Source organism: Acinonyx jubatus, chromosome C2, assembly GCF_027475565.1.
Source record: "Acinonyx jubatus isolate Ajub_Pintada_27869175 chromosome C2, VMU_Ajub_asm_v1.0, whole genome shotgun sequence".
Lineage (NCBI taxonomy): Eukaryota > Metazoa > Chordata > Mammalia > Carnivora > Felidae > Acinonyx > Acinonyx jubatus.
In genome coordinates this window covers 94249294-94277263 of record NC_069384.1, presented here as the reverse complement: position 1 = coordinate 94277263, position 27970 = coordinate 94249294, and the positions used below count along the sequence as shown (strand labels likewise).

At 35.8% G+C, this 27970-nt stretch overlaps 1 protein-coding gene across 2 annotated transcripts in view; it reads left to right on the top strand.

The window, feature by feature from the left end:
- The window catches only part of PRKCI (protein kinase C iota), a 70360-nt gene extending 46459 nt beyond the window's left edge, over positions 1-23901 (top strand). For both annotated transcript variants that reach the window (XM_015088551.3, XM_053221215.1), the window contains 11 exons: positions 328-386; positions 3278-3454; positions 3874-3971; positions 4998-5084; positions 7364-7499; positions 11589-11676; positions 12683-12808; positions 14163-14242; positions 16355-16444; positions 16824-16939; positions 21097-23901. In XM_015088551.3, the coding sequence (XP_014944037.1) occupies positions 328-386; positions 3278-3454; positions 3874-3971; positions 4998-5084; positions 7364-7499; positions 11589-11676; positions 12683-12808; positions 14163-14242; positions 16355-16444; positions 16824-16939; positions 21097-21184 (1145 nt within the window). In that variant the 3' untranslated portion in view covers positions 21185-23901. The remainder of the gene's footprint in view (positions 1-327; positions 387-3277; positions 3455-3873; positions 3972-4997; positions 5085-7363; positions 7500-11588; positions 11677-12682; positions 12809-14162; positions 14243-16354; positions 16445-16823; positions 16940-21096) is intronic.
- The last annotated feature ends 4069 nt before the right edge of the window (positions 23902-27970 follow it).

Genomic DNA, 27970 nt, shown 5'->3' with positions numbered 1-27970 from the left:
AAGCACAGAGCCTGATGGGGGCTTGGACTCACAGACCGTGAGATCATGACCTGAACCAAAGTCAGATGCTTAACCCACTGAGCCACCCAGGCGCCCCAAGTATCTGACTCTTGATCTCAGCTCAGGTCTTGATCTCAGGGTTGTGAGTTCAAACCCCATGTTGGGCTCTGCTCTGGGGGTAAAGCCTACTTATAAAAATAAAATTAAATAATGAAAACTTATTCTGAAATAGAAACTTAAATCACGAGAACATTTTAAGTCAAGCTGTTAACGGGTACTATTGTTTTTCTCCTTTTTTTCTTTTGTGGCGGGGGATTGGATTTTCAGTAATTCCATATAATCCTTCAAGTCATGAGAGTTTGGACCAAGTTGGTGAAGAAAAGGAGGTAAGATAATTAGTTTTATTGTATATTACATCATTAGCTTTTTAATAAGACTTGACAGTTAAAAAATATGAAAATTAACTTGCTTAGATTTTAAATCATAATGGTAAAATGCAGGAATGATTTTTAATGATGTTTGAGTTTTATTCTGATTTAATCTAATAATTGCTAATTTCATTTAAATTAAATCTGGTGGGATAACTTCTTTCTTTATCCTTTATTTTTTTTAACAGGAGAAAATCAAATTTAATAACCATACAGGGATAACTTATTTTTATTTAAGACAGCATAATCTAAAAAATTATTAAAACTTTAATTGAATATAATTTAAGAGTGAGGTTTAGAATACTTGGTAGTATTATTAAGATATATTGTAGATCCTTCCATATTGTGGGCTAGTTGTTTATTTCAAGTATAAATGATTAAGCATCTTAAATACTATTATTTTTTCTATTAAATGTTTTATCAACTTTTAAAGCAGTAAGTTTTTAGTTAAAGATATTTAATTAAAATAATATTTTTTAAAAAATATCTTGTAGTGAAAAAGACTTAGGGGCACCTGAATGGTTCATTCAGTTAAGTGTCTAACTCTTGATTTCAGCTGTTTGTGATCTCATGGTTCGTGGGTTCAGGCCCCATGTCGGGCTCTGCACTGACAGCACAGAGCCTGCTTGGGATTCTCTCTCTCCCTCCCCCCACTCTTTCTGCCCCTTCCCCACTTGGGCTCTCTCTTTCTCTCAAAATAAATAAATAAACCTTAAGGGGGAAAAAAAAAGAAAAGATTCATCATGTTTCACACCTTCCACTCCCACTTTGACTTCTGAGAGGCAGCTCTTTTTAATCATTTCTAGTTATGCCTATAATGTTTATAACTCTTCAGTTTTCCAACTTTATATATTGCAGGCCAGAAAGATTTTGTTCACAATTCCTCCCCCTTTTTCCATCTCTTTCCAATATTTGATAGGTATATTATGTTTTACTCCTAGTTACCTTTAAAAAACCCCAACTTTGGGGCGCCTGGGGGCTCATTTGGTTAAGCACCTGACTTGATTTCAGTTCATGTCATGATCTCCCAGTTTGTGAGATCGAGCCCTGCATTGGGTCTGCACTGACAACGTGGAGCCTGCCTGGGATTCTGTCTCTCCCTCTCTCTCTGCCTCTCCCTTGCTTGTGCTTTCTCTCTCTCTCTCAAAAATAAACATTGAATAAATAAATAAATAAATTCCCAGCTTTTTATTGTGTAAAATTTCAAACACAATTAAAAGTAAACAGAGTAGTATAACAAAGCCCCTGTATCCATTACCCAGATAAAACAGTTATCAGTATATGGCCAATGTTGTTTTGGCTATCCATTTCCCTTATTCCTGTATTATATATACTCCTGTATTATATTTTATATTATCTGTATGAGATTATCTTTCTTCTTGAAAAACTCAATATTTCCTTTAGTGAGAAAGTACTAATGATGAATTTCTTTAGTTTGCATTTGTCTGAAAATGTTTGTATTTCACTTTTGTTTTGAAGGCTATTTTTATAGATCAGTAGGGTTTGTTTTATTTAGATCCTTTAAAGGTGGCATGCCACTAGTTTCTGGTTTCTGTCTTGTTAGTGATTCTGTGAAGGTACTGTGCTTTTGTTCCATTTCATTCTCCTTTGTAGTTTCAGTTAACCACATTTAATTTTTTTTTTTTTAATGTTTATTTCTAAGACAGAGAGAGACAGAGCGTGAGTGGGGGAGGGGCAGAGGGAGACACAGAATCAGAAGCAAGCTCCAGGCTCTGAGCCATCAGCACAGAGCCCGATGCGGGGCTCGAACTCACGAACGGCGAGATCATGACCTGAGCCGAAGTCGGATGCTCAACCGGCTGAGCCACCCAGGCGCCCCCAGTTAACCACATTTAAAGTCTGTATATTACCTTTCCTTCTTACCATTCTATGCTTTTTTCATCTACTCTAATCTGGTTTCTTTTACTCGTCTTTATTTATTCTTGTTATCACATCAGATTATTATTTCTAGATTTTTGTGTGACCCTTCTCTTGAAACCTCATTCTCCTTCAGTTTTCATGATACTTTTTTTTTCTTTTTTGTGCTTACTAGTTTTTCTCAAAATTTGCTCTTTGTTTTCTTGATACTCTTCACTTGAGAAAATTCATACTTAATTCTTATGGGTACATGTTGATTGTATGTGGAGGATTTTGCAGATGTGTTAAAACAGATTATCTTCGGTCTTGTCTATAAATTACCAGAAGCCCAAGTTTCTAGTTGTAAATGGATTATAAGGCTGGTTTTGTCATTCCAAAAGAGCTTGGTATTGTGTAGAAAAGAATGTTTTCCATTAGTTAAGCTGCCTCATGCTTATTTTCTGTTTATAGCTTCCAAAAATATCTCTGAATATATCCGCTCATTAGTCCAGATTTGATATATCAAGCTTCCAGTGGACTCTTTAATCTTGTAATCCCATTGTATCTTGTATCTTCAGTATGAAAAACCAAGCCCATTATCTCAACAGCTCTGTTAATCTTATCCTATGTGCACACTTTGTTTTTCTGTCAGTAGTACCTCCAGTCTCCCAGTCATCAAAGTTAGTGTCATTTTTTTAATTCACGTATCTCCGTTGCCTTCATACCCAAAGTTATCACATCTTAAGACATCCTTTAACATTTCTCAGATTTCAACTCCCTCTCCATTCCTATCAGTACCCGTCTGACCTCAGCTCATGAATTCATCCTTTCCTTGAGTAGTTAGATTATATCGTTTGGAATGAATAAGAAAAGAATTATTAAGAACTTAAATCAGAAAATACTTAAAAAACATCTTAACCAGGTACTGGAAATATAATGTATTATGCAAAATTCCTCCAGGTATAACTATTTGATATTAATGTTCTCGACAGGCAATGAACACCAGAGAAAGTGGCAAAGCTTCATCCAGTTTAGGTCTTCAAGATTTTGATTTGCTTCGGGTAATAGGCAGAGGAAGTTATGCCAAAGTATTATTGGTGAGGTTAAAAAAAACAGATCGTATTTATGCAATGAAAGTTGTGAAAAAAGAATTGGTCAATGATGATGAGGTAAGTAAGCACAATGTTTTATCATTTCTGAACTGTTAAGTTGGCTTAAGTGTACTATTTCAGAGAAAACCTCAATGTTTTGTCTTATCATTTCAGTCTACATTTCTAAATATATGCTTCAAACAGATTACATAAGATATATTTAATGTAATCTGATGACTACTAGATTTTTAAGAAATAAAAATCAAGCCATATTATTATCAAGGAAAAGTACTTGATCTTTGTAAAAGTTTTCTAGACTGTTTCATAATACTGAAAGATTTATTGGTGTTTTTGTATAAAGCTGTTGTTTCATGATTATCATGAAACAGTAGTAGTTACTTACTTGTATTTGTGATCATTGAATTACTAAGAACAAATTTATCATAGTTTTGATGATAATTCAGTTTGACATGGATTTCTTTCATATTTTGAAATAGGATATTGATTGGGTACAGACAGAGAAGCATGTTTTTGAGCAGGCATCTAATCATCCTTTTCTTGTTGGGCTGCATTCTTGCTTTCAGACAGAAAGCAGGTAAGATTGAAAGATAATGGAATGATTCCTGGGCTCTACACCTTTTGGTATATTACACAATGAAAACTGCTTTCTACTATAAGCCGGAAGCGGAAGACATGGAGATGGACACAAGAGTACTCTGTTTAAAATTTCCTGCTACTCATACTCCAATCAGTGATAGCCGTCTAACGGTGGATCAGCAGTAGGAAATTTCCTGCTTTGGGCAAAAAAAAAAGACCAGGTCATAATTATGGCACTAAAAATCTAACTTTTTAAGTATCTTCAAGATTCTAGTTTTAAGACTTAAAGTTTCCTAGAATTTAACTAGAGAGAGAAATCCTAACTTCTTTACCTTAAGTGACAGTTAAATAAGACTTGTTTTGCAAGGGCCAAAGTTGAGGTGAGAGTAAGAGGCTCTGGATTGCTAGTGGTACTACTTTCAAATGGAAGAAGCAGTTCTCACAGTTATGCTGGTTTACTTTTTTGTATCTTCTGTGATTAAACAGCTTTCTTCTCCAGCTACCCTTTGTTTCCGCCAAATTCCTGGAGTGTTTGTTCAGGATAAATCTGGAGAATGCTCTCTGTGTTGTAACTGCTCTCTATAGTATTTAAAAATGCGAAGTTACACTGCCTCGTTTTGGATTTTGGTGTCATGTGCTCTCTCCTGTGTTTTTTTATTTTTATTTTTTAAGCCCACTGACATGTAAAGTTCCTAGAGTTAAGCCCTGCTAATTTTCTTTCTTTCTTTTTAATTTGTTTCTCCCACGTTTTCATTTAAATTCCAGTTCATTCACATACAGTGTAATATTAGTTTCAGGTATAGAATTTAGTGAGTCATCACTGACCTATAACACCCAGTGCTCATCACAAGTGTCCTCCTTAATCCCCATCACCCATTTAACGCATCGTCCCCATCCACCTCCCCACCAGTAACCATCAGTTTGTTCTCTATAGTTAAGTCTGTTTCTTGGTTTGCCTCTCTTTTTTCCTTCCTATGTTCATTTGGGTGTTTTTTTTTTTTTTCTTATCTCTTCTGTGTTTTAGATTGTTCTTTGTCATAGAGTATGTAAATGGAGGAGATCTAATGTTTCATATGCAGCGACAAAGAAAACTTCCTGAAGAACATGCCAGGTACCGTTGGATTTTTGTCTGGGGTCGTGGTTAGGGGATACTATGGGACTTTTTATGTGCCAGTGTTTGAAAGGGTAGATAAATCACTTATTTTGATACTAGTTAATTTTTTGGAAGTCATATAGAGGCTAAGGTAAAAGTTTATATTATAACATGTGTAACATTATGTATTTACATATATTAATGTAAGTAATTGAAAAGTATAAAAACTATTCAAGGGGAAACCTTCAGTTTACTAAACCCAATTATTTTATCTATTCAACGTCCACCATTGAAATAATTGATGGATTTACACTTATTATTTGTATATACTTGAGAGTAATAAAACAATTCCTCTTAAGGTTTTATGTAATTCTGACTATTCTTCCTGTAATTACAATTTCTGAATTGTTCTGCCTTTGGCTTTTTTTTCTCTGATCTCATACATGTTGATGAATAAGAAAAGATCATTAAACATTATTTATTTATTTGTTTATTTTCTATCCTTAATTTGACATTATTATATAAGATTGTAAATTGCTTATATGTTGGAGGAATTAGGTAGGGAAGGATCATGGCCTTGGAGAAGTTTAATTCATCAGTGCCATGATTTGTTTTGTTTTGTACTCATAATTAGCAATAATTCTCACCCTGTTGTGCTCCGCAAAAGATGAGGCATATGAGTTTGTATATGCGTGTAACAAAGGTTAAAGATTTTATTTTTGTAAGTACTTAGTGGAAATCTTTTTTTTTTAATTTTTTAATTTTTTAATGTTGATTTTTGAGAGAGAGAGAGAGAGAGAGACACACAGCGTGCAAGTGGGGGAGGGTCAGAGAGAGAGAGGGAGACACAGAATCTGAAGCAGGCTCCAGCCTCTGAGCTGTCAGCACAAAGCCTGATGCGGGGCTCGAACTCACAAACAGTGAGATCATGACATGAGCCAAAGTCGGATGCTTAACCAACTGAGCCACCCAGGTGCCCCAATTTATTGGAAATCTTGCTAATACATTGATTCTTTCTTATCAAAAAGAGATACTATCCTTCAATTTTATAAAAAGGTAGAAATTGTACTAATCTAATCTCAGACCAAACTGTGTTTTGTTTTGTTTTAATTTCCTGTATGTTCATTATTTAGGCTTTATTAAATGGTTGCCCTTCATAGCAGAGCCACAAATGACATTTCTAAATGTGACCAGAGCCTGTATTTGTTCCTTGTTTGTTCAGTTGGACATGGGGAAAGTAGTTTTTACTGTATTAAAGTGTCAGTTCTGGTTTTGTGCTTTTCTGGGAACCAAAGTACAAAATAAGGGCTCAGGTTCTCTATTCATAGAATTAAGTAACTGAGAAGGTTTGTGTTATATACCTCCAAACATGATCATGATAACATTCCCCAAAGTAGCAATAAACCAACTTGAGTGTTTTATTTTCATTGTTCAGGTCAAAAGTTCTGGTTATCGCCAATGAGTTAGTGGCAGTTTTTAAAAAACCCTTTCTTTGATGTTAAATGGTATGGTTGTAGGATAATTCATTTTCTAGAATTTTGGTATGCATTTTATAGTTTGAGTTAAACTTTTAGTATTTTTTTTTTTTTTTATTCTAGACCAATCAATGATTCTTAGCATTTGGAGAGATCATTTGTCTCTTAGAGAAGTGATAGAAGCTATGGAAACTCTGTAGAGGGAGGAGATGTAGATGTACACACGTACGCACAACTGAGCCTCCAGTTGTAGCAGTGTGGACTGTCTGAAGTCTATGTAAGGACCCAGATTAAGAACTTCTGTTTGAGACTTTCAAATTAATAATTTTTTGAAAAGTATGAGTTCAATGTAGACTGGAACTTCTGTAATAGTGTTTTGGGCTCAGGTATTTTTTTCTTTATTTCTTTTTAATTTTTTTAAAGTTTATTCATTTTGAGAGAGCAAGCATGTGCGAGAGAGTGCACGCACATGTGCGCATGCTCGAGCAGGGGATGGGCACAGAGAGAGGGGAGAGAATCCCAAGCAAGCTCTATGCTGTCAGCACAGAGCCTGATAGGGAGCTCGAATCCACGAACCACGAGATCATGACCTGAGCTGAAGTAAGACACTCAATGAACTGAGCCACCCAGGCACCCTTAAGATATTTTAAAGTGTACTTCAGTTTGTGTTTTGGTGTCATTTCTAAAAACATAGGGAGAAAAAATCTTTTGACCACGATTTTGGTGTTTTCATTTGCAGATGGGGATAGGACTTAAATAACCTCTTCTAGAAACTTACCACAGTTCCGAAACTTGAATCAAATGAGTTATTTTTCTTTTTAGATTTTACTCTGCAGAAATCAGTCTAGCATTAAATTATCTTCATGAACGAGGGATAATTTATAGAGATTTGAAATTGGACAATGTATTGCTGGACTCAGAAGGACATATCAAACTGACTGACTATGGCATGTGTAAGGTGAGAGGCATTTCTAGTTAATCAGAAGGTCGCAGCAGCTCATAAAATTGTTTTGGTAAAATAACAATATTTAAAGATGGAGAAATGATTGCTACCCTGTTTGGGATGCTTTTTGGAATTTTAGCACAAAGAAAAATATACATGTTTTCTAATCATTTACAAAAGTCCGTATTTTCTGTGACTGTTATATGTGCTATAATAAGAGTTAATTTCTTTTTATTGTCTGTAACATTTTATTTTGAATGTTGTGAAAGTACTGGAGAAAATTTGGAAATAAAAATTGTCTGCAATCCCATGACTTTAGTGTAACTACTTGCGTGTCACCTTCTAGTTTTCACCATTTAATTGTGACTCGTGATAATGTATTCAAGATTTTCCCAGGAAATGTATCATTTTTTGTATTTAAAATTTAAATATCTGACATAAAGTACAGTAGAACAAAATAAGAATTTCAGTTACTCTCAGGACATGTCCTTTATTTCTCGGACCTATATTCTTTTTGTAACAGTTTTTTATTTAAGAGTCCAGTGTTTTTCCACAAAATGTGTAGGGTGCTACTCTCCTTGTTGAAGTAGCCGGGCCAGAATTATCTGCACATGGTAATATGGCAACAAGCATGTAAACGTATGGATCACACTCTCCCATTTACCTGAAGGAAGTGCCTCCAGAGCTTGGAGATTATTTAAACTATTTAAATGCTAACATTAAGTAAGACACTCTAACAGTATTGAAGATTTAATGTCATTATCTCTTGATAATGACCTTAAAAGCAAATCTTTACCTCAGGTATTTTTGCTTTTAGGTACAAAACTCAGACATTTTTATCTTTTCTTATATTAAATTTCTATTTCCTTAAATTTTTCTATTATACACATCTTTAGTTATAAACAAGTAAACATTTAGTAGGCAAACCCCTATATATCCATTTTTTATGAGATTTGTGATACCTTTTTTTTTTTTTTATCTCTGTCACTTTTTTACCAGGGGATTTTTTTCTTATTTCAAAAGAAAAATGTCCTATAATTTGTCAAAGGAAAATAAAGCTGAACAGCAACAACAAAAAACCCATTAAAAATGTTAACCTTGTTAGAAAGTGTACACATTAAAACAATAGTCTTTATTTTTGCATGCCAGATACTGTGTTTTTTTTTTTTTTTAATTATAATAGTCTGCTTACAGAGTCTGAAGAAATGGCATTCTTCTATGTCATTGGTGAGTGTATGCATTGTTATAACTGTTTGTAAAGCAGTTTGGTGGGGATGTGTCAGGAATCTTAAAGATGTACAGGCACACTCTTTGATTTAGAACTTCTGCCTCTGGGATATTCTTTTTTTACATTTACATCCAAGTTAGTTAGCATATAGTGCAATAATGATTTCAGCAGTAGAATCCAGTGATTCATCCCCTACATATAATGTCCAGTGCTCATCCCAACAAGTGTCTTCCTTAATTCCCCTTGCCCATTCAGCCCACTCCTGACCCAGAACCCCCTCCAGCAACCCTCAGTTTGTTCTCTATATTTAAAAGTCTCTTATCTTTTGTTCCCCTCCCTGTTTTTATATTATTTTTGCTTCCCTTCCCTTATGTTCATCTGTTTTGTATCTTAAATTCCACATATGAATAAAGTCATATGATAATTGTCTTTCTCTTACCAATTTCACTTAGCACAATACACTCAAGTTCCATCCATGTTGTTGCAAATGGCAAGATTTCACTGTTTTTGATTGCCGAGTAATACTCCATTGTGTATATATACCACATCTTCTTTATCCATTCATCCGTCAATGGACATTTGGGCTCTTTCCATACTTTGACTATTGTCTATAGTGCTGCTATATTGGGGTGCATGTGTCCCTTCGAAACAGCACACCTGTATCCTTTGGATAAATACCTAGTAGTGCAATTGCTGGGTCATAGGGTAGTTCTAGTTTTAATTTTTTGAGGAACCTCCATATTGTTTTCCAAAGTGGCTGCACCAGTTTCCATTCCCACTAGTAGTGCAAAAGGGTTCCTCTTTCTCCACATCCTTGCCAACATCTGTTGTTGTCTGAGTTGTTAATTTTAGCCATTCTGACAAGTATGAGGTGGTATCTCATCATGGTTTTGATTTGTATTTCCCTGATGATGAGTGATGTTGAGCATCTTTTCACGTGTCTGTTAACCATCTGGATGTCTTTTGCCCATTTCTTCACTGGATTATTTGTCTTTTGGGTGTTGAGTTTGATAAATTCTTTATAGATTTTGGATACTAACCCTTTGATATGTCATTTGCAAATATCTTTTCTGCCTCTGGGGTATCCTGAGTAGATTTTTTGGCCTATGAGAAAAGGTTTATGACCAAAATTTTTTTCTTGTAGTTGGTGATAAATATTTTAAATATTTTAAATAATCTAAATGGGTGGTAAGGAGAATAATTAGGGGAAATTACAGACTGACCACAAAACATAGCATTATAAAGTCATTTAGAAGATGTTTGCCAAAAGTTCATAACAATATAAAATGTTTATAAATAACATTAAATAGAGTTTTAAAGTATGGCATTGTCTGTTTCTATATGTGTTGTATGTTCTATTGTGTAGCATCATACATTCTGTTTACTTTTACATATTTTTGAGGTTATTATAATGGGCATGCATTACTTAATAAAACTCACAAAAATGAATTGCCTTTTACTTAATTGTAAATTTACTGTTAGCTTGTTTTTAAACTTTTTATTGTTGATATCTTATTTAATTGCCTTGTGGCCAGAACATGGTCTAAATGATATTAGTTCTTTGAAAATATATTGAGATTTCCTTTGTGACTTAGTATTTGGTCAGTATCCCATATGTACTTTAAAAAGGATATATAATCTCTTTTTTGCATGCAGGGAGTCTATGTCCTTCACACTCTCTCTTTTCTTTCCCCTTTTCTCCTCATGTACACATAGATTATACATATTTTATATGTATGTACATTATATATGTATATGTATATTATATATATAATATATATATTTAGCTTTTGTCAAATCTTTTTCTGCTTACTAATTTATTTGTCTGTATGATACGTCATTTTCTGATACAGATGTTTTGAAATCACCTGTCATGATTTGGGATTGTATTATCAGTTCAGCCTGCTATATCAATATACTGTAGATTAAGTGGCTTAAAAGACAGACATTTACTTCTCATAGTTCTGGAGACTGGGAAGTTCAAGATCAAAGTGCTAGTAGATCCAGTGTCTTGTGAAGGCACTCTTTATGGTTTGCACATGCATGAAGGCACTCTTCATGGCTTGCAGATGGGTAAAGGCATTCTTCACGGTCTGCAGATGTGTCTTTTTGTTGTATTCTTACATGGCAGGGAGAGAAAGAGGGAGTTCTCTTCCTCTTATAAAGACACTAATCCCATCATCCCTAATAACTAATTACCTCCCAAAGTCTCCGTCTCCCAGTGTTATCACATTAAGTCTTCAACATATGAATGGGGGGGGGCATACAAATGTCCATTCCATAGTAGGGATTGTGAAATTCTTCTCATTTGTCTATTTTTACTCTTTGTGTTTTGAGGCTGTATTGTTAGGTGCATACAAATTTGTTATAAATTTTTGGTGATTTTCCATTTCTCAGTGTGTAGTTTTTCTATTATGTACATTAGTGTCTTCTGCCTTAATTTTTTCCATCTGGTAGCTATTGAAATACAAAACCAAAAAATTTGTGCCTTAGGAAAAACAACCAACAGTGCTTGTGTTAGCAGGTCGGATTTACAGTGCTTTTCTTCATAAAATATGATTCCTTTTACTCATGTAATTAAAATTTTTATATTACGTTTTTACCTGAATATAAATTATTTCAAGTGCAATTTTTATTTTAATTGAACTCTCCACCAACATCTAATGAGGACAGGCTTTCTTTAAGCTATTTAGGGGCAACTCATGATTTTAATAATAAAGACAACTGTACTAGTAATATTTTATTTAAGCTTAATATATTACCTGTAGATGCTGAGCTTATATAACAAATGAAATAAAAGAGATGAATTTAAAAGATAATTTTTGATCTTATTATTTCTTTTCTGTTTTTTCTTTCTTTTTTATTTTTTCTAAAAGGAAGGATTACGGCCAGGAGATACAACCAGCACTTTTTGCGGTACTCCCAATTACATTGCTCCTGAAATTTTAAGAGGAGAAGATTATGGTAATAAATAAATAGGTGTTATTTTAGCTTAAGTGCTAGATGGGTGGTTAAATGTGGTACCCACTGCATTATAGTACTCTGTAGTATTTAAATACTAATCTTATTAATATAAACTTCCTTGATCCCTTTAAAACCTACATGAAAACCCTAAAATATGAAATAAGAGACAGTGGGACCTTAGCAGTATTTGGGGGTACAGATTTGAATATTTTATTAATGGCAACACTAAAAGTTCTAGGCACTAATCCAAGCAGTTTACATTATATTAACTAAATTAATCTTCTTAATAATCCTAGGAGGTAAGCATTGTTAATTCCCATTTTACAGAAAGTTTAGATAACTTGCCCGAGATCATACAGCTAGAAAGTGGCAGAGTAAGGATTTAAACTTTAGCCATGTGACTACAAAGTCATGAACCCCTGGAAGATTGTTCACATTTCCTGGGATATTTCCTCCAGGAATCTGAAAAATGAGGGAGAGATTGACTGCTTGTCAGGAACCAGAGAATATATTTATCTCAAAACATTGGACTTCTTGGGTTCTGGCCCTCTGATTTCAGCAGATGTGAAGGAGGATGGTACTTCTGACAGCCGTTCAGAATCTGATTCCAAGGTCCTTCAAGGATCTTTAATCAGCTAGCAGAAGATCAAGTTTCAGACCCACGAAAGTTATTCTCAAAATTTAATTACATCCTCAAAAAAAAAAAAAAGATACAGACTATGAGTCTGAAATTACAGGCATATTTGGGAGAAGGAACTTATTGTTTCATTTCCAATATTTTTTCCCCAATATTTTATTTTTAAAGTTATCTTTTAGGTACCTCCCCTTGTTGATAAGTGAAATATTCCTATAATCTTCACTGCCAACCATGATAGTTATAATGCATTTAGAGTTTATTTTTCATTATGTTTAATTTTTAATTATACAATGAAATGAATCTCAAGTTACTGACTTTTAAGAATGCAGAATAGATAATTTGTTGCTTCAAAAAATTCCTTTTTTGAAGGTTTCAGTGTCGACTGGTGGGCTCTTGGAGTACTAATGTTTGAGATGATGGCAGGCAGATCTCCATTTGATATTGTTGGAAGCTCGGATAACCCTGATCAAAACACAGAGGATTATCTTTTCCAAGGTAATTTGCGGTATTTTACAGATTCTCTGTGAATAACCTATTCTAGAGTATGAATGAGGATGGCTCAGATTTTTACCTTGAGTAAGAGGAGAATAATTGGACAATATACTTCTTAATATGTAAGTCTTCATTTTTTTTTTAATATTTATTTTTGAGAGAGAGAGAGAAAGAGAAGGAGAGTGAGAGAAGGAAGGGCAGAGAGAGGGGGAGACAGAGAATCCCAGGCAGGCTCTGCACTGTCAGCACAGAGCCCAACGTGGGGCTCACACTCACGAACTGCAAGATCATGACCTGAGCTGAAATCAGGAGTCAGATGCCCAACCAACGGAGCCACCCAGGCACCCCTTCATTTTTTTAAAAATATATCTTCCTACTTCTGTTCCTTCAGTCCCATTTACCAACTATTTTCTCATACTCAGAAATATAACAAAGAAGTTCCTTCAGATTGTGTATCACAGAGATTAGAAGAAGGAATCCTGTGGCTAGAGAGGAATATCTTTCCACATGGACCCCGAGGCTGAGTGCATAAGTCCAAGAACAATATGGAGGAAAAAGTGGGGTACCAAGAATATAAGAGGATCAAAAGGTGAAGAAAAGAAGGCCCACAACTGGAAATACAAAGACTCAAACAGGAAAAAAAAAAAAGCAGACAAGGGATCACCCCCTGCTCCCAACACCCAGTCCAAAGATTTCCATGAAATTCTACATTTAATAATTAAGGCCATCACAGGAAATGAATAGCTGTTTCATGTAACAGAAAATCCAGATGGCCATGGAATACATGAAAAAGCATTCAGCTTCACTAGTAATTAGAGGTTTGCACATTAAAACATTAATGAGCTACTATTTCCTGCCCGTGCATTTGCCAGAAATTTTAAAGTCCGATAATACCAGGGCTGGTGAGGATGTGGATGGAGTAAGTGGAACTCTCATAGACTGCTGGCAAGCAGTGAAAATTGATTTAACAGCTTTGGAGAACAACTTGGCAATGTCTAATAAAATTGAGTATAGTAACATGTACCTCACATTTTGTAGCTATTAACTCATTTAAACCTCATAACAACCCCATGAAGTAGGTATTATTTTTATTCTAATTTTACAGATGAGGAAACCGAGGCACAGTAAGGTAGTCAAAGAATAAAATATGCATGTAAATGATAAGGACAGCATTCAGAGAAGAGGCTCTCTGAGAGGGAAGGAGAGGAGCGAGCCTGAGAAAGCACATGAGACGCTGAAGTAGTATATGTAATACCTTATTTTTTTCTTTGAGAACGCCCTTAAGTAGCTCATAATAAAAATGTAAAATTGAAGCTATGTAAAAGTGAAATATAATACCACTATTTTATCTTTCTAGTTATTTTGGAAAAACAAATTCGCATACCACGCTCTCTGTCTGTAAAAGCTGCAAGTGTCCTGAAGAGTTTTCTCAACAAGGTATAAATTGAATGTAAAAATCTTCAGCGGTTTCTCTCTGTATAGATGAGACTAAGTAGAGGTTCAGGCAGTGTAATATTCCAAAACACTAGCGTATAATAATTTTTTTTCAGTTAGATCTAGAACTTATCTCTTTACCAAAGAGTATTAGATCCTGAGATGAATTGTCCTTTCCATTTTGACAGTGTAAGTCACTGCCAGCTATATATTACATATGGGGTTTTTAATGTAGATGATATATATACCATGTACTCAATTAGGGAAAAATTACATCTTTGTGGATAGCCTCAATCGTACTTACAGCTTTGTTACTCAGTTTTCTTTGGATTATTATTCATAGATCTCTTTCCTTATTGAGCACTTGGGACAGTAGTGTTCTGTACAGATTATCATGTCAAAAGCCCTGTAATCAGATAAAATTTAGAAGAAATGAAATGCTGAAGACCATTCAATTCTTCATTGTGGTCAGTAGGTTAGAAGAGTTTTAGGATCTAAGATTATGATTCTGAATGGTTTTTACTCATAACACTTCTAACACAAAATGTGTAGGTTTTTTTCCACACCAACAACCAATTCTCCACCTCTCTAGACATCAACTTGGTGTATTACAATTCAGTTTATTTCTGATACTAACTACCCAGAGTTACCATCAGATTCCAGGGGTTTAAGGGCTCAGTCCCATAAAACTATCTTCACCTCAAGTGCCAGTCATGAGTCATGAGTATTGAGTACCCACATTTCTGTCTGACTTGGCTACAGAGTTGAGCTTCCCATAATTCTCACACCTCAGGTTCAGTAATTCGCTAGAATGGCTCACAGAACTCAGGAAAATAGTTTACTTGCTATCACTGGTTGGTTATAAAAAAAGATACAAATGAACAGCCAGATGAAAAGATACACGGGGTGCAGTCCAAAAGGATCCTGAGCACAGGAGTTTCTGTCCCTGTGGAGTTAGGGTACACACCCTCCGTGTCTCCCAGCATATGGACATATTCACCAACCCAGAAGCTCTCCAAACCCTGTGGTTCAGAGGGCTTTATGGAGGTTCCATTACATTGACACAATTGATTGAATCATTATCCATTGGTAGTTGACCTCCACCCGTCTGAAAATGAGGCTTAAAGTTACAACTCTCTAATCACATGGATGGTTCCTCCGGCAACCAGATCCCATCCTGAGCTATCTACCAGCCCACCAAGAGTCACATTATTAGTATAAACTCAGGTGTAATTGAAAGGGACTTGTGAATAACAAAAGATAATTGGCTCACTCAGGAAATTACTCACTCAGGTTTTAGAAGCTGTGTCAGGGACCTGGGACAGAGACCATATACGCTTATTGTATCACGGCAATCTTGGCAGTCATAAATGTTTTCTTAAATAAATTGTAGGTTAGAAAAAGTAGGTTGATGTGCATTTATCATCTAAGGTAAATATAGATAATGATGAATTTTAACAAAATGAGAAATTGAGGCTTTTGAGTACTTTAGATGGAGAAAGATTTAAAATGGAAATCTAAGTATTAGCACGCTGCAAAATGAAGGTGAGAGGTTTTAATGTTCAAAATAAAATGCCTTTTATTGGAAAGGAAAATGGTAGCATGTTCTCATTCACAGTAATGAATAAGCCAAGACTGTTTGTTTGTTAAGGTACAGCCCCTTAGTCCAATGGGTCACATAATGGTTGTATCACGGTTATACACAGATTATATTGTTTTGTTGCTGTAATTGGACATAGAGCTTTACAAATGAGCTAAGAACACACTTGTGGAGTTTCGGGGTTTGTATATTTTGACCAGCACAATAACCTGTGCCAAAGAAATAGGTGGATGCTGCTGAAATGATTGTGCTGTTCTCTTTTCCCTCCCCTTTTCCTGTAGCAAGGAGTAGTGACCTATATCCACTATAATCACATGATAGCCAGAGACAGAGCCGTGAGGAAATTGTACTTGTCACAAGCTTCAGATACTCATTTAAGTCTAGTGTTGTACTATGATGTAATTTCAGAGATACAGGTATTATATAATAGACACAAAACCCAGGTCACAAAGAGGATTTATTTATTCTAAAGCATGATATCCCTCCAGTTCTTGAAACATTTCTCTCCATCATAGGACCCAAAGGAACGATTGGGTTGTCATCCTCAAACAGGATTTGCTGATATTCAGGGACACCCATTCTTTCGAAATGTTGATTGGGATATGGTATGTAAATTGTCATTGTTTTCTATATTAGGTATCCTTATTATCTTGGGCCAAATTTTATTCTCTTAAAAGAATGTTAAAAAAACAAAACAAATATATCATAGCTTAAGTAACTTAAGCCACTCTCTAAAGTGCTTTTTAAAAAGCTTTTAAAACAATAAAAGCTTAGAATATTAATTTAATGGAGCAGGTTGTAATATTAGTAAGGCCTATATCAGCGTTCAGTTTTATACATTATTTCCATCATTGTGAATACCGTTGAACCACGCCTAAGGACTCGCTGTGATAGGATGTGGAAGCCTCTGAGGGAAGAGGAGAAATGTAGAGGTGGAATTTTTCTAAGAACGTAGGCTTGAGCTGTCATCTAATGTCTTTCTAGATGGAGCAAAAGCAGGTGGTACCTCCCTTCAAACCAAATATTTCTGGGGAATTCGGTTTGGACAACTTTGATTCTCAGTTTACTAATGAACCTGTCCAGCTCACTCCAGATGACGAGTAAGTAACTCTATAGACTGAAATATTTCTGAAGTTATTTGGAAGTTTCCTTTTTAGTGGCTACACAGTGCTTCATTACCAGATTATAACATAATTGAATTAGCCATTCAGTTATGGGATATTTGAATCTATTACACTATTATAAGTCATAACGACTGCCCTTTTCTGCTTTGCCTTACGTGCCTTCTCTCTAATTCCCACAACATGATAAATCTACTTACTGTCATCTTCCTCTTACAGATGAGGAAACTGAGACCCAGACAGGGCAAGCAGAGTCACACAGCTGTCAGGTGGCAGAGTCAGGATGGAAACCCGTGCTCTTTCCACTGTACTGCACTGTTTTGAAGATGACTGTCTTTGAGTTCCTGAGTATTACTTTAAGATAGATTCTCAGAGAGGGAATTAGATCAAAGAGTGAAAATTTGTTTTAAGTTTATTTTGAGAGTGCACAAACACGAACAGGGGGATGGGGGGGGGGGGGAGGAGAGAGAGAGAGAGAGAGAGAGAGAATGAATATACCAAGCAGGCTCCGCACTGTCAGTGCAGAGCCTGATGTGGGGCTCAAAACTCACAAACTGTGAGATCATGACCTGAGCTGAAATCGAGAGTCGGGCACCCAGCTGACCGAGCCACCCAGGTGCCCCTAAAGAGTATGAAATTTTGAAAGCTCTTGATAAGTATTGCCAAATTGCTTATTAAAAAGATGACATTAACTTACCAAGTCTAGCCAGCGGTGATCTGACATATTTTTTATGTGTATGTTCATCTTTTAAAAGTATGGTTTAGAATAATTTGGGCATATTTGATTGTTTACCTCTCTTTACAGATTCGTTCTGTCATCTCAAGGAGGCCCTTACTCCTTGTCAATATTTTCACTTCTGTCTTGTTAATTCTTACCACATTCCTCATGCAGCTGTTCAAACCGTCTCTACATTTTGGAAGCCTTCAGTCCTACCCCTGCCTTCACCACTTCTAACGGACTAACCTTGCCTTAGCTTGACTGCAAGGATTGAGACCTGCCTGGTGTGAGCTTGCTCTGTTTTCAGCTGTCACAGACCATCTTGCATCTCAGAATTGCTGTCTCTCCCACCTCCTTTTTCTTCTTCCCTATTCTTGGAAGGCTATCCTTCTTTTGCAAGGGGTGCTCCATTTTCCTAGATCTGTTTCCTTAGCTTCTGCCAGGATTTCATTTTGTCAGTTATGTCCATTACTCCACCTTCTTTAATTTCTCTTTTCCTGCTGCTCTTCTTCTATGCTCAGATATCCTAATTTGCCCCCTGGATCTTAGCACATCTTTAAACCACCATATTTTCTTCCCTCATTTTCTTTTCAAGATAATTACTCGATGCTCATGGTAAAAGAAAAATAAATAAGCAGTATCTCCATCAAACTCCTTCAGAGTAGTCAACATTGATTGTCTTGTACTTTTCTTACTACCTGCACTTTAACTCTTTACAATTTAACCTGCTTCTTCGGCTTTTGACGGTTGAGTTGATTTGTCAATTTCTGATTTTTGTTTAATGTTTATTCATTTTTTGAGAGAGGGAGAGGCAGAGGCAGAGAGAGTGGGAGACACAACATCCGAAGCAAGCTCCAGACTCCGAGCTGTCAGCACAGAGCCCGCCCGATACAGGGCTTGAATTTACGGACTGTGAGATCATGACCTGAGCTGCAGTCAGACACTTAACCGACTGAGCCATCTGGGCGCCCCTGTTGATTTCTGATTTTTAAAGCATGTTTTGATCAGTCCTCATCTCCCCTGATGTCTGTGAAGCATTTGGCACTCATGGCCTTGCTTTGTTGGGCGCTACCCATCCTGGTCTGCTTCATCTCTGCGACCACTTATCATCCTTTTTCCCCTGTCCCCTCAAGACTGAGATGTTCCACAGTTCTGTTCGTAACAGCCGCCTTTTTGCTATATGCACTTTGTTCCTTGGAGATTTCGGCCAGCCCCACATCACTGATACCAGCTATTTAAATCACACCCAGCTAAATTGGCAAACGGTTTTTGAGCAAAGGGCCCTGTGCTAAGTACTGGGCATTAAAGACGATTAAGATGTAGGCCAGTCTCGTAAAAAAGCTTACTGTCTACCAAAGGAGAGAGTAATGTACGAAAGTCATTATTCTGACAGTGTCATGTATTAAAAAGAACACTAGATTTAATCAAAAGATAGGAATTTGAATCCTGACCTCACCTCTTACCAACTGAGTAACCTGGGTTCAAATTTCGTAACTTCTCTGTGCCTATTTCTTCTCTTACTGCCTACCTCAGAAGGCTGCTGTGAAGAATAAATGAGCCATAGTTCCTAAAGCACCCCCCACCTGCTATCTCTCCTGAACTGCATTTCTATCTGCTTGTTTAAACATCTTCCCTGGTTTGTCAGACAAGCACCTCAGACATATGAAATCTGAAATAAAGGTAATGACTTCTTGGGGCGCCTGGCTGGTTCATTCAGGGGAGCATGACTCTTGATCTCAGGGTCGTGAGTTCGAGCCCCACATCGGGTGTAGAAATTACTTTTAAAAAAGGAAAGAAAAGAAAAGAAAAAGAAATGACTCTTTATGGTCTCTTTTTCTGTTGTTCTCAATCAGTTCCTTATTTTTATTTACTTTTTCGTGCTCATTATGCCATCATGTGTTCCTGCATTCAGATCCAAAATGTCCATGATTATTGACGGTTCCTTTTCCTTAACAAACGATAATGTGTTCAGCTGCCAACTCCTTGTCTGTTCTTTCTTTACTTCATCACTTGTGTCAGATCCTTCGTTTTCGTTCCCATTGTCGTCAGCCCCATTCACACCTCTTTCAAATCATGCGTAGAGTATTACACCATCCTCCTGATCGGGCTCATCCTTTGCTTTGCAACCCATCCTGTACATCTCCTGCAGTAGCACTACCAGTTTTTTAACCCCCTTTGTCAGAAGCCTCCAGTAACCTCCTCCTTGTCTAGAAGATAAAACCTGTCATCTCAGCCAGCAGTCACGGCCTTCTACCCTCTCCTCCCACCCGACTCTCCAGCCCTCTCTCACTGTGCTCCAATACAAATGCTGTGTTCTGACCAGTCTCCATTACTCCACATCCCCGGATAGTGTGCTGTTACCTTTGCTCATGCTGTTCCCTCTGTATGCCTCCTTTATTTTTACATACTGGAATCTTCTCCATCTTGCTGAACTACCTCAAATGCAACCAGGTCTTTGATGAATAAAGGTGAAACTCCTTACTCTAGTAAGCATTACTGGCTTCCTTTAACTGGCCATTACCTTCCTCCCAGATCATCTACCTTTGACATGCTTCTGTTCCTGTGCTTTCAACTCCAGTAAATTACTTGGCGCTTTCCCAGACCTAACATAGTCTTTCATAATTCTGTTCAGTAAGTGGTTGTGGAATGAATGCTGGCTTTCTCAATTTCTGCAACTAGAAGTCACCCTTCTCATTAGAACTGTGCTTAGATCAAGACTTAGCTGTCCCATATGAAACTTAGCAGGTACTTCTTTCCCTTGTAGCTTTTCTTTATATGGGATACCTTCCCTCCTCGAAGGAAGGGACTGTATCCTGTGTAACTTTGCTCTGCAGTATGGTGTGTGCATTTAAGTATTCAAATATTCATTGGTATTACTCTTACTGCATATTAAATTAGAAACCCAGTATAACAGAATGCCAACATCTCTATACCCTATGACCCATGACCTCCCTGTGGTGTCCTCTTCTTATTCTAGGTCTTTCTATGTACTTGTCCCTATTGCCTTTTCCTTTTGGCTAACTTCTTCTGGGCCTTCTTGTCACCATCTTCCTGTTGAGGTGACTACTAAATTGAATGCTAATTCAGACCTGGATGTTCGCCTCTAAGTATGAGTGTTGTTCGGGTCAAAAGTTAAGATTAACCAGAATTGTGACAATTTGTGACTTTTAATTTCTAGCCTTCAATTTTGGACCACCTTTTAGTTCTAAACCTGCTTACAGGATTGTTAGTCTTTTATTTTCAGTACTCTTGATTCTTCTAGAAGATGTTTTGGGATTAATCTAAATACTTGTAGATTTCTTCCCCCATAATTTATATAAATTAGCCTTATTTTTTGTTTTTTAATTTTCGTTTACCATTTAAATAAAAAGTTGAAGAAATCTAGATTATGAAAATTAATTTATTTTTCTTTCAACAGTGACATTGTGAGGAAGATTGATCAGTCTGAATTTGAAGGTTTTGAGTACATCAATCCTCTCTTGATGTCTGCAGAAGAATGTGTCTGATCCTCATTTTCCAACTGTGCATTTTGCTTGTGTTCCCATTTAATGCATGAATAAACTCGTTACCAGCCTGGATACAATGAACCATTTTATATTTCTTACCTACAAAAAAAGCATTCAGTATCTTCTATTGTTGGCTGTAAGAGTCAATTATTACATCTAACTATGAAAAAGAAAAACTAGTTTCCAGACGGTTGTGTCAACATTCAGTTATACTGGTAATCCAGCAGCCTACTGATGAGTAATGAAGTTGTCCTTTTTGTTTAAAGGAAATACTTAACCACCGCGTTTAAGGCACATGATGGGATTGTGTCATAAACCTACTGTGATTTTTGTCATTCTTCATTTAGTCCTTAAAGTTTTAAATTTTGGAATAGAAGAGTAATTCAAAATACAACAACTTATATTACCTATTACTTTCTGAGTTCTTTGTGTTTAAAAATTCAGCTGTAAGTTTTATTGCCTTGGATAATTAAGTTATTGATTTTTAAGGCAACAGTTATTAAATTGGTAGTAAAGGATGTCACTTGCTTAGAATTAGGGAATACAAGTTCTCCTTGAGGAAAAAAAAACCAGGCACATTTTATTAAGTATTAGATTCTAAATCATTAGCTATTTTTGAAAAACTGATGAGTGATTTCTTAGGATAGGGGTGTAAGCTTCTGAGCTTATCCCTTTAGCCAGAACTTTAACTGGAATGTTTGTAACTGTCGTTCAAAGAACCAGGATGCATTTGAATGGAGCATTTCTCAGTATATAGAAAGGGAGAAAAATAGAAATTAAAAATGTTTTAAATTAAAAAAAAAAAAAAAAACACTAGAAAAGTGCAATGGTAATCCCACAGTGACTTTTTATGGTTTTAGATAACAAGGAAGCACTCCTTATCAGACTTGTAAAAGCATTCCATTATCCAGTAGAGACAGAACGTATGCAATTTTTTCCTTATAACTTAATATACATAAAAAGTATTTTATCTTCCAAATAGTGTCTTAACCTTACTCATTTATTCACCAAAACCACATTATCCATACTTTTGGACCCTGTTTATAGTATGGAGTCTTCAGTGAAATTAAAAAAGGTCAACATGAATAAATATTCAGAACACAGACATACATATTCCACAAGTTCCAGCTCCTTAAATGAGTTTTTGTTAAGTGGGTAACACATATAATCAGAGTGGAATACATTTCAGGGGCAGAGTTCTTCAGATTATTTTTTATTAATACTAGTGTTTAGCAATTTATTATTTAAAGGGATGCCTGTGATAGCATCCGTTTATTTTGAATATTTTTTTAATGTTTATTTTTGCGAGCTTGTGAGTGGGGTAGGGGCAGAGGGGTTACAGAGGATCTGAAATGGGCACTGTGCTGACAGCAGGCGAGCCTGCTATGGGGCTCGATCGAACTCACCCAACTGTGAGATCACAACCTGAGCTTAAGATGAATGCTCAATCAACTGAGCCACCCAGGTGCCATGCCCCTAAATATTTTTTTAATGAAAAGGGATGTAAAAAGTAACAATAATCATCTAAATTACTCACAATTGTCCAATCTTAGTAAAATTTAATTTGGGGGGAAGCTATCTAGTCTTAAATTTATAATGATTTAAAATTTATAGGCATCTAATAATTAATTGTTTTTTGGGATGCTACCTTTTATTTGAAATGTAATTTTTCTGAAGTTTCTGACCATGTACTCATTTTTCTTCAAATGACCAAATCTGAAAGCAATGAAAACCTCAAAGGAAAAAGTTTATATACATTCCCATGTTTATGTAAGAAGTATGTATGTTTTTCTTAATACCTAAAACTTGTTTTAAAAAAGCAGTGTTCACTTCAAATCATAAACTTATAGAAAATTCTGACATATCAGAAATATGTTTATGACCTTGCTTTTAAGTGGTACTGTCTCCCCTAGGGCATTAGTTCCCAAATTGTAGAATGGGGAACGATCACCTGGGACATTTGTTTAAAATGCATATTGCTGGGCCCACCTTAGAATTCTGTTGGGTCTTTGGGCCTTATTTTAAGAAACACTTTCTTTGAGTTATTCTTTTATTTTGGCTGTAGTTATATATTAGAATATTCATGATAAGTTTTGAGAAAGGGGTAGGCAATGAATTACTGTCTTATCTACAATTTTAAATAAACTTTGAATGACTTCTTCAAGTTAGATCTCTCTTCCCCCAAAAAATCCTATCCATTTTCTATCAATAATGTTACAAATGATGAACATTTTTCTGTGATGAGGTTTTAACCATTATTCAGGGTGGTCTTTTGTGTTTAAAAAAATTTTTTTTAACTAATAACATTTACTGTGTATATTTTATACAGAATTGCATTACAAATATGTTTTTAACTGTGTTCTGTTTTTTATAGTTTTTAAGTGCCATGCCAGTTGTTTTTATATTATATAGAAGTTCTCTCAAAATACTCAGCGGGAATAAGGCAGTTGACAGAATGGTTGGAATTTTGGTGTACTAAGAAAAAATTTATATTCCATAAGCATGTATGTGGTCAGCTCATTTTATGTGAATGCAGCCTGAATTAGATACCAGGTATTATACTTGTTTAGTACCTGTACATTTACTTGTTAAATTCTGTTTTGTTTTGATTTATGTCCTACAGAATACTGCCTTGGTCATCATAATATCTGTATTTGTGTACCGTTTTGTTTTTTTTTTTTTATTTTAAAATCTTTAAATAAAATGTTTAATATTCATCAAGATTGGAACATGTTTAATATGTAGCATATCAAATTTGTGTAAGAACAGGGTGTATCAAAATTCGTTCAGGAAGAAAAGTGAAAATTTTAGAGTGTGGAATTTTCCTGTACTTACAGCAGCATTTTGGTAGTACTAATGCCCTATTGCAGACATTCATCCATAAAATATTGTTCAGTGTGTTTTCAAACTTGCCCTTGTACACATCCCTTCTATTAGAAAACAAATTAGTAAGAAATCAGCCGAACATAGTTTTAACCAGTTTTAAAAGTGAAGCAAATTTAAACAGATTCAGAACAGATTACTCCCAAATTATTTTGTACAGTGACCTAAAGTTCCAGACCTTCTTGTTTCTCCGTTGTAGCTGGTGTCCATATATAACAAGCGTGAGCCTGGCACTCCACACTTACAAACCTCTTTACCATAACTTAATGTCTTCTTACCTTCACGAGGAGAATGAAATCTAAGTGCCTTTACTTTTTTCCTCCGTGCACTTGTCAGAGAGCTAGGGCGTATATATATTAAAACCACCAAAGACTGATCTCTGTCTGACCATCTTATTTTATTAAAGACTTTTTAAAAATGTTTATTGATTTTGTGAGAGAATCCCAAATAGGCTCCATGCTGTCAGTGTAGAGCCCCACGTGGTGCTTGATCTGAAGAACCATGAGGTCATGACCTGAGCTGAAATTAAGAGTCAGATGCTTAGCAGACTAAGCCACCCAGGTGCTGCTTAAAGATTTTATTTTAAAGAAAACCAAAGCTGGAGGCATCACAATCCCAGACTTCAAAATGTATTACCAAGCTGTAATCATCAAGACGGTATGGTACTGGCACAAAAACAAGACACTCAGATCAATGGAACAGAATAGAAAACCCAGAAATAGACCCACAAATGTATGGCCAACTAATCTTTGACAAAGCAGAAAAGAATATCCAATGGAATAAAGACAGTCTCTTCAGCAAATGGTGCTGGGAAAACCAGACAGCGACATGCAGAAAAATGAACTCGGGCCGCTTGATTACATCAGGCACAAAAATTAACTCAAAATGGATGAAAGACCTAAATGTAAGATAGGAAGCCATCAAAATCCTAGAGGAGAAAGCAGGCAAAAACCTCTTTGACTTCAGCCTCAACAACTTCTTGCTTAACACGTCTCTGGAGACAAGGGAAACAAAAGCAAAAATGAACTATTGGGATCTCATCAAAATAAAAACTTCTGCACAGCGAAAGAACCAAATCAAAACTAAAAGGCAGCCAATGGAATGGGAGGAGATACTTGCAAATGACATATCAGTTAAATGGTTAGTATCCAAAATCTATAAAGAACTTCTCAAACTCAACACCCCAAAAACAATCCAGTGAATAAATGGGCAAAAGACATGAATAGACTTTTCCAAAGAAGACATCCAGATGGCTAAGCGGCACACGAAAAAATGTTTAACGTCACTCGTCATCAGGGAAATACAAATCAAAACCACAATGAGATACCACCTGACACCAGTCAGAATGGCAAACATTAACAACTCAGGCAACAACAGATGTTGGTGGGGATGTGGAAAAAGAGATGTTTTTTGCACTGCTGGTGGGAATGCAAACTGGTGCAGCCACTCTGGAAAACAGTATAGAGGTTCCTCAAAAAATTAAAAATAGAACTACCCTACGACCCAGCAATTGCACAACTAGGTATTTATCCAAGGGATACAGGTGTACTGTTTCAAAGGGACATGTGCATTCCAATGTTTATAGCAGCACCATCAACAATAGCCAAAGTATGGAAAGAGCCAAATGTCCATCGGTGGATGAACGGATAAAGAAGATGTGGTATATATATACAATGGAGTATTACTCAGCAATCAAAAAGAATGAAATCTTGCCATTTGCAACTACGTGGATGGAATTAGAGGGCATTATGCTAAGCAAAATTCATCAAAGACAAATATCAAATGACTTCACTCATATGAGGACTTTAAGATACAAAACAGATGAACATAAGGGAAAGGAAGCAAAAAAATATAAAGACGGGGGGACAAAACATAAGACACTCTTAAATATGGAGAACAGAGGGTTGCCGGAGGGTTTGTGGGAGGGGGTGTGGGCTAAGTGGGTAAGGGGCATTAAAGAATCTACTCCTGAAATCATAGTTGCACTATATGCTGACTAACTTGGATGTAAATTTTTTAAAAAATTAATTAATTTAAAAATAAAACCCAAATTAAAAAAAATACTTTAAAGTTATCTCTACACCCAACGTAGGGCTCAGATTTACAACCCTGAAATAAAGAGTCACGTGCTTTAACAGCTGAGCTAGACTGGCTTCCCTTGTGTCTTATTATTTTATCCTAATTTCAATTCTTGCTCCAAATGGAGTATAGGCAATATTAACAAAGCTCTGTTCAGGGTAACCTCTATACCAAATCACAAATATGGTTGTTTTCTTTGAGTTAGTAAAATCCCGAAACAGAGTCCAAAGAGGAGTTCGAAGCTTTAGGGAAATGGTGCACTAAGATAGTCACGAGGGCAATCGGTTTCGTCCTGAAAGTTAAAGCCAATCTCCAACCATTAAAATTCAGCAGCTTGGTTTCTGAACAACACCCAATACCGAGTCATTTGGTGTATTGATGGCCTGTCTCCCTTCGCAGATTAGCCTTAGCCCTTAAGGGACCAGTTAAGGCCCAGATAGTCTGAGTAGTTTGTATCCATAGTTTATCGTTCCAGAATATACTGGATTTGTTATGCATGGTGCTAAATCAGACAATCTCTGCCCTTGACCTTCAAGACAGGGAATGGACATACTGAGAAGATATTCATATTTATAGCAAATAGTCCAGTTATAGGAGCCAAATAAATGCAGTAAAATATACATTATATGGTCATGATAGTTTATCAGCCTCACCAATGAAACTTGCATGAGTTTTGACATTCATATGTAATTTATGCTAGACATTTTTCAGATTTATGGTAGATAAAGCTTTCCGAATTCATATATACACAGTAAGAATTCATATATACACACATATTCTTTTGTATATTTATATTTGATTGTTTTTGGCTTTTGTGCCCAGAAATATGAATGGGAATGGGAGAGAAAATTGTTAGATGCTTCTGCTTAGATTAGGTTTTGTACAATTCATCTCTGAAATTTATGGTTAAAATGAATCCAGCTCAGAATTTGAGAGTGATTTTTGGCAGTACAGTTTACCTTCATGTAGCAATTTGTGCCTTACTGGCATTAACACTATTTTTACTGTAATTATTACTCCTGATGTATTTATTGAATAAAATGAAATGATAATTTTTCCAAGAGTTAAGTATTTGGTGTGATCTTTTATAGGATGTCTGAAATTTAAAACCCATGCCAGATGGATTTGAGAATTTGAGAGAGGTTTATCTTTTCATTGACAGTTTAGCTGATCAGAAGCAAATTCTGATTGTGTAGGAAAACCTGTTAGAAAAGAGAAAAGAAAGAGCCAGTTGAAAAGCTCTAGCAAAATCCTTGAAAAATTAGATGCTTTGTTTTTCCCATAAAAGGCAAGTTCTGGGTTTCTAGAGGTAGTGCCGTGTAACGACATTTAAAGCTTACATGATATAAACTATCTGCGATGTGGGTGGTTATACTTGGTGACTTTTTACATTATTCATAATATAGGGGAAAATCAGGTAAAGGTAGTTAAGTACAGGAACCTATTTTAACTCACATTTTGTGGCCTTTTACAGAACATTTTCTTTTCTAAGTGAAATTTCTTACTAGGAACTCTAGATTTTTATTTAAAAGTCAGGTTTTAAAATTTAAGGGTCATAAAAGGATGTGCATTTGTGAACAGTTTGAAAGTTTGCCCAGTTTGAAACAATGTTTTAATGAGGCAATCTAAATCACTGTGGCAGACTTGATGCTTTGCTAAATTATTCTTACTTTCTTGATGTTTAAATTTTTAATTATATTTATTGGAGGCGCTACAATGTGTCTAGCACTCTACTGATTCTGCAGAGTTTAGAAATGTTTTATTGTAAGGAATTTGTGATATAAAGAATAAATGCATTCCAGAAAAGATGGCTTAAGTTCAAAA